Source organism: Gracilinanus agilis, unplaced genomic scaffold (genome assembly GCF_016433145.1).
Source record: "Gracilinanus agilis isolate LMUSP501 unplaced genomic scaffold, AgileGrace unplaced_scaffold32715, whole genome shotgun sequence".
Classification (NCBI taxonomy): Eukaryota; Metazoa; Chordata; class Mammalia; order Didelphimorphia; family Didelphidae; genus Gracilinanus; species Gracilinanus agilis.
The window spans coordinates 1-7609 of NW_025365485.1; the positions used below are offsets into that span (position 1 = coordinate 1).

Sequence of the window (7609 nt, forward strand, 5' to 3'; positions counted from 1 at the left end):
CTTCCTTCCTTCCTTCCTTCCTTCCTTCCTTCCTTCCTTCCTTCCTTTCTTCCCTTCTGTCTTAGAATCCATACTAAGTATTGGTTCCAAGGCAGAAGAGCAGTAAGAGCTAGGCAATGGGGGTTAAATGACTTACCCAGGGTCACACAGCTAGAAAGTGTCTGAGGTCAGATTTGAACCGAAGTCCTCCTGATTTCAGGTCTGGTTCCCTATTTACATTGTTCATTATGTTGTGAAAGAAGACATATTTCTTACACTAGAAAAACATTTATGGAGGAAATAAAGTGAAGAACAGCATGCTTCAGTCTGTATTCAGATTCTGTCAGTTCCTTCTATATCAATGTATACCTTTTTCATCATGAATTCCTTTGGGTTGTCCTGGATTCTTGTATTACTGATAATAAAGTCATTTATTTACAGAGTCACCTAGCTGCCCCTCACCCCCAATTTCTTTCTTATTAAATTAAATTTGTTTTTCTTCTCCAGGAAATTAGCAAATCCTTCCAGAGAGGGCCCTTTTCCCTGCCTTCAAACTAAAGTAGACAGAATAGTCTCCTCTCCTTTCTGTCCCATTGCTGTCTCTTTAGCTGTACACTGTGTCAGTTGCCACCTACACAGTGCCCTCTCACCACCTGCCTGCTCTTATTTTTATGAAAAACAGAAACCTATTAGCTCTTTGTAGCTCTGCCCTGTAGACGCTGCTTTTCTATCTGGTCTTGTTCCTCCTTCTACCCTCCTATCAGCTACCCTAATTCAAAGTTCCTACTTGGGATTGCATACCACTTAACTGTATTTTAAAGGGAAATTCCGCCAATGCCAACTATAACTTAAAAAATAGTTTAGATTGCTAGCCGTGTGACTCTGGGCAAGTCACTTAACCCTGACTGACTGGCCCTTGTAGTTCTTCTGCTTTAATTAGTACCAAGAATTGCTTCTTTATGTAATTGAAAAAATATTTAAAAAGTTTAAAAAAAGAATTGCTACTAAGACAGAAGGTAAGGATTGGAAAAAAAATAATTGAAGCTTCAGTGGACCTTTCTGGTACAGCATGGCTTAGTAGATAGAGTGCTAGTCTTGGAATCAGGAAAATCTAGATCTGAATCTTACTTCTGCCAGCTGTGTGACTAAGAGTGAATCACTGAGTTTCTCTGAGTCTTTGCCACTAAATTATTATAAACAAGCATTTATTAAGTGCTGACTATAAGCCAGACACTGTGATGAGTGCCAGGATATAAGGAAAGAGCAGAAAAAAAATTGCTGGCCTCATTTAATTCTTTTTTTTAAAACATTTATTAATATTAGTTTTTAACATGGTTACATGATTCATGATCCTACTTTCCCCTTCACCCCCCGCAACCCTCCCCCCCATGCCGACGCACATTTCCACTGGTTTTATCATGTGTCATTGATCAAGACCCATTTCCAAATTGTTGATAGTTGCATTGGTGTGGCCTCATTTAATTCTAAGGAGTTCTAAAATAGGAGCACCTATAAAACCTAGTCTATAAGATAAATACAGAATAGAGAAAACTATTTTTTATTGTTATTTTAAAATGTTGATCTTGTGTTGATTGGTTCTTTTGATGAGACAACTAGGTGGCACAATGGTCAGAGCACTAGAACTGTAGTCAGGAGAACCTGAGTTAAAATTTGACCTCAGATATTTACTAGTTATGAGACCTTGGGCAAGTCACTTATGCTGTTTCCTCACCTGGAAAATGGGGATAATAATAGTACCTGCCTCCTGGGTTTGTTGTGAGGATAAAATAAGATAACATTTGTAAAGCACCTGGCATGTCTATTTAATAATAATATAATTGTTCAAACAATGAATTATATTATTTAAATATTATTATTTGTATTTATGTCTTTTTTTAAAGTTAGAGACAAGTGTCTGCATTGGTAGGGCGAGTTCCCACACTGAAGAAGTCATAGAGTTTCTCACTATTGATTTAGAGTTATTATTTTTTAAAATCCTTACCTTCTGTCTTAGAATCAATACTATGTATTAGTTCCAAGGCAGAAGAGTGGTAAGGGCTAGGCAATGGGGGTCAAGTGACTTGCCCAGGGTCACAAAGCTAGGAAGGTCAGATTTGAACCCAGAACCTCCCATCTCTTAGCCTGGATTTATCCACTGAGCCTCTTTGTTGCTCTGATTCAGAGTCATCTAGCAGGGGGAGCCAGGACTCACACAGAGGTTGCCCCCATATTATTTTGTCATGAGGGGAAATTTTCCATGGTATCTTGGTAGATTTTAGCCAAGCCACGTTCCTTCCTCTCCTTCCAATCTGTGCTTCACTGACCTACTACACTGAAGGACTCTTTCCCTGATTAATCTTGCCTGGTGGTCTCTCCACTTATTCCTCATGTCCCCCAACACTGGCACACACCTTCCATTTTATTCCAGTGACAATGTCTGTCCTGTCCTGACACTTATCCCAGCACCTACCATTGGGATGGGCAAAGGAGGTGTGCTCAATCTATGTGGCACAACTAACTGATAAGGAACAATTTTCAATCAGAGTGTTTTGACTCAGAAACAGGTAGTTGAAAGGAGGTGTAAGATTGCCATCCTTGGAAAGCTTTAAAAATAGGATCAATGCCCACATATGCCTTGGATGTTGTAGCCTCAAACCTGTCTAGAGACAGAGTGCTGGACAGTGTGTAATCCTAACTGTTCCTAGCCCTTCTCACTAAGAGCTTATTATTTCATGATCTTGGTTTAAAATTTTTTGGGGGATAACTTTATTTTTAATGTAATTGGTTTCCTTCATAGACCTGTGTATTTTATTTAATGCATTTAAAAACATTGTTCTCAGGAGATCTTGGATTCAAATCTAGCCTCAGAGACTTCCTACCTGTGTGGCCCTGGGCATGTTACTTAACCTCAGTTGCCTAGTCCTTACCACTCCTCTATTTTGGAATTAGTAGAGATTCTGTGACAGAAAGTAAGAGATTCCAAGACAAAAAAATCCACAACATTATTCTGGGGCAGCTAGGTGATTCAGTGGATGGAGTGCCAGGCATGGAGAGAGGAGGTACCAGGTTTAAATCTTGCCTCAGATACTTTCTAGCTGTGTGACCCTGGGCAAGTCATTTAATGACCTAGCCTTTTACTGCTGTTCTGCTTTAGAACCAATACTTAGTATCAATTCTAAGACAGAAGGTAGGAGTGTAAAAAAGATTACAAACTAAAAAAACAAAAAAACTACATTACCCTGAACAGGGGCCATACATTTCACCAGAATGCTAAAAGGGTCCGCAACACCAAAAAGGTCAAGAACCCCTTTATTTATTTATTTATTTATTCATTCATTCACTCATTCACTCATTTATTTATTTATTTATTTGTTTGTTTGTTTATTTATTTATTTGTTCATTCATTCATCCATTCATCCATTTATTTATTTATTTATTTATTTATCTGCCTATTTATTTATTTGTTTGTTTGTTTGTTTGTTTATTTATTTATTTTTTAAGCCCTTGTACTTCGGTGTATTGTCTCATAGGTGGAAGATTGGTAAGGGTGGGCAATGGGGGTCAAGTGACCTTCCCAGGGTCACACAGCTGGGAAGTGGCTGAGGCCGGATTTGAACCTAGGACCTCCTGTCTCTAGGCCTGACTCTCACTCCACTGAGCCACCCAGCTGCCCCAAGAACACCTTTTTTAAAGAAACAGAGGAAGAGGTTTAGGGGGACTCCCTAAAACCTCCTTCTTTCCACAACACTAAAGATGAAATGCCAATGGTTCTATCTGCTCAGTCATATCAAAAGTGTGTCCTGAACTTATGACAAAGAATGCTATTCACTTTCAGAGAAAGAACTATTGGAATCAGAATGCAGACCAAAGCATACTATTTTTCACATTAGTTTATTTGTGTTTTTATTTTGGGGCTTTGATTTTATATGAATATTCCCTTACCACAACGAATGATATGGAAATATGTTTTGCATGATAATACCTGTATAGCCCAGAACAAATTGCTTACCATCTTCAAGTGGGGGAGGGAAGGGAGGGAGAGAGACAATTCGGATCTTATAACTTCAGAAAACTTATGTGGAAAATTGTTATTACATGTAATTGGTAAAATAAAATATCTTTATTTTTAAAAAAAGAGTGCGTCCAGAGAATAGAGGACCACCAATCAAAAGGTTGGAAGTAACGGTATTCTGCTTGTCTCCAGTTTCCCATCAATCCTCATGAAGCTGACTGTCTTTCCCTTTCACTCTTCTGAAGCTTCCTCCCATCCTAAAACTAGTAAAATCTGTCTCTAGGTTGTTGTTCCAGATATGATTCTATGTGTGCAGTAGCTGTCTTCAGTATTTGCTTTGCTTCTGGTCTATTTCATTATCTCTGAATTTTTTTTCTTTCTGCTTGTCTGCTAATTCTATGTAAATCTCCCTCTCGCTCTCCATTTCGCTATTGATCAACACTTGGTTTCTGGTCTTCCTTTCTCTCAGTCTATTAGTTCTGTTCATTTTATCCATCTCACTGTTTTGTTGTCTCGATTTCTGTCTTTCTCTCGATCTCACTGTTAGCTCTGGCTCTGTCTCTGTCAAGCAACAGCGAGGACCCTGGTTCTGTACACAGGATGTACCAGCAGAATAGAAAATGGAAATTTTAATTAATTATTTTAATGTAATCATTCTATCATCTTCGAGGAATCTACTGACTTCTTTGGTCTCAAGTACATACACCCCTGTGATCCCCCTAAGTCATCCAACTTCTCCAGCTTTTCCACGAGTTCAAAGTTGCTGTAAAAGGTGCTGAATTTGGGGGCAGCTGGGTAGCTCAGTGGAGTGAGAGTCAGGCCTAGAGACAGGAGGTCCTAGGTTCAAACCCGGCCTCAGCCACTTCCCAGCTGTGTGACCCTGGGCAAGTCACTTGACCCCCATTGCCCACCCTTACCACTCTTCCACCTATGAGACAATGCACCGAAGCACAAGGGTTAAAAAAAAAAAAGGTGCTGAATTTGTCATCTGGCTGCTCTACACAGATGGGGATGATCTTCTTTACTTAGAAACTAGGAGATCAGGTTCCAGGCTTTTCTGCAAGTGTGATGCCATTGGTCTAATAGTGACATGATCTGAACATTCCTGATATAATTCTTGTTTTTAGACCCTGATAGAAGTTGGGGATGGATTGGGAAGTAAAGCAAGGGGCTGGAGAGAGTCATCTCCTATTCTTCATACACTTTGGGAAATATCCCAGTTATCTGAGTGCTTAGCTCTCTCAACTGCAGTATTAAAATCTCAGCATTCTTCTCTTGAAAAGGGTGACATCTTTGATTGGCATCACCATTACTTTGGAAGGTAGTGTTGAATGGTTGACCAGACAGGACTCCAATCACTGATAGCCTCTTTTGTCCCCTCTGCCTGGCTGTACCTAGCTGGCACCAGTGTCAGCTGAGATGCAGCTATTTCTGGGGGGGGAGGAACTTATAAAGTTGATAACTTCCCCCCTCACACATACCCTAGTATGAGCAGAGGTAGAGGGGACTAGGGGGTACAGTCAAAAGGGCTCTAGAAAAGGGAATCAGGAAGACCCAAGTCCAAACTTTGTTCCAGACATTTACTAACTGTGTAACCTTCAGTAAGTCACCTGAACTCTGTCTGCCCCAGTTTCCTCCACAGTAAAATGGAGACAATAATTGCACTTACTAACCTTGTGAGGATCTAATGAGGTAATATTTGTGAAGCACTTAGTACAGTACCTGGTAAGAGTTGGTAAGTGCTTAATAAATGCTTGTCTCCTTTTGAAGAGAGGACATCTGCAAGGGTTATCTATCCTTTAGGGCTGACACTCAGCATTTCCTCCTTTCCACATGAAGTCATATATAGGTCAAGTGCCAAAAAGTTATTCAGTTCAGTCTCCAACCTCAATGTAAAAGAGACTTTTCTTTTCCCTTGCCTAAGTCAATACCTTTAACTCCATCTTCTCTCCAAATCTCTATTTTTTCTCTTTTCCTCACCTAAGGGTGCTTAATAATGGAATGAGACCTTAGAAATCAGTCATTGTGATCCTTTTCCTACTTTGATGGTTTGATATATGCATCTGGGAAGGGAGTTATTACTGATTAGGGGAAAGAAATGTCTAGATGGACAACTAGTAGTAGGGGAGCCAGTTTTGGCATGGATTCAAAGTAGTGCACGCATCCTATAGAGTCTAAACCCTAACCACAGCTGGCTCTTTCTTTGTTCAGCTGAGTAGAGCAGATAGGATAAGAACTGGCGGGGGTGGGGGTGTGGAAGGGGGCTCCTCCAATCCAGAGGGACCCTTGCCCTTTTCTCTTTCAATCCTCCCTGCCCCCTAGTTCCTAAGGAGAGAGCAATACTTTTCTCAATGCTGGTGAAGAAGCCAGGTGATCCTATTAGATGGGGAAGGAGGGACCTCCCTCTCTTTTAATTACCCCTCTTTTCCCCTCCCCCTCTCTTAATAACCCCCTCCTTTCCCCTCCCCTGCTTCTTTCCAGGCAGGAATATAAGCCCCAGGAAGAAAGAATCGCAGAGGGAGTCAGGTGGACAGAGCAGCTAAAATCCCTCCATTAACTTCATTCGTGCTTCATCTCCCTCTTGCTCCCAACTTCCCATATTAATACAGTGAGTACAGAAACAAGGTCCAAGCAAGGAAGGGTTTGGGGGTAGGGTGAAGGGATGGGGGAAAGAGACCCCCACCTCCAAGGAAGTGAGGGAAACTGAGAGTGGGATGGCAGGGGACTTAAAGGGAGGGCACTTCGCTCAGAGAGTTAGGAGGCTAGGAGAGAAAAGGGGACTGAGGAGGGTCCCCCATCTGAGATTCCCCAATAGCCAGACAGAGACAGGAGGACAGGAGTCTTTAATAGAGGATAGGCGGGTGTTTTGGGGATAGAGGACATAGGTGGCTCCATCAGAGCCCCTACATCTGAGAGTCTTGCTTTACTTGGTCTGAGGAATAAGGAGGATGATATCAGAGGCTGGCAAAGCTGTGGTAAGAATGGTGGAAGAATGTTCTAGCCAAGCATCTGGCTGGCTCTTTTCTCACAGGGTCTGCTCCTTCCTTCCGACAAAAAGGATTCTGCAGGGAGGGGTAAGGAAGAGCCAGGGAAGTGATGGGGAGATGGGCCAGTAAGTCAGTTCCCACACTATTCAGGTGTACAAGTTGGGATTGGGAAAACAGCTAATGTAGGTGCCAATTTGTGAGTGTATTTAAGTGTCTACCCCTAAGTCTGAATAAGTGTCTGCTATTACCTGTGTTACCTTGGGCAAACTAATTCTCTCTGAGCCTCAGTTGCCTCACCTGTAAAGTGTTGGACTTCCAGCTTTGAATCCCAAAATCTTTTGGCAGCTCTTTGGGGGCTCTTAGAGTGAGTTGGGAAGTGGGGGGAGAGCTATGTGGTGGGGAAATTGGGGCTACCCCTCCCTCTCCTTCTGCAGATAATGACCATTCTGCGGCCATGGACAATGTCGGCTGCGGTGCTTCTGGCTCTGTTGGCTTACCTTGGGGCTCTGGTCGAGGGCTACCCCTCCAAACCCGAGGCCCCAAGTGGGAACGCCTCACCTGAGGAGCTCAGTCGCTACTACGCCTCCCTTCGGCATTATCTCAATTTGGTCACCAGGCAGCGGTGAGGGTC

The 7609-nt window shown here is 42.1% G+C and overlaps 1 protein-coding gene across 1 annotated transcript; it reads left to right on the plus strand.

The window, feature by feature from the left end:
- Nucleotides 1–7412: 7412 nt before the first annotated feature.
- PYY (peptide YY) lies at nt 7413–7604 on the plus strand (the record flags this gene model as incomplete). Its single annotated transcript, XM_044683721.1, has 1 exon — nt 7413–7604. A coding segment is annotated over one exon (192 nt), but the record flags the coding sequence as incomplete, so codon positions are not given.
- Between the last annotated feature and the right edge of the window lie 5 nt (nt 7605–7609).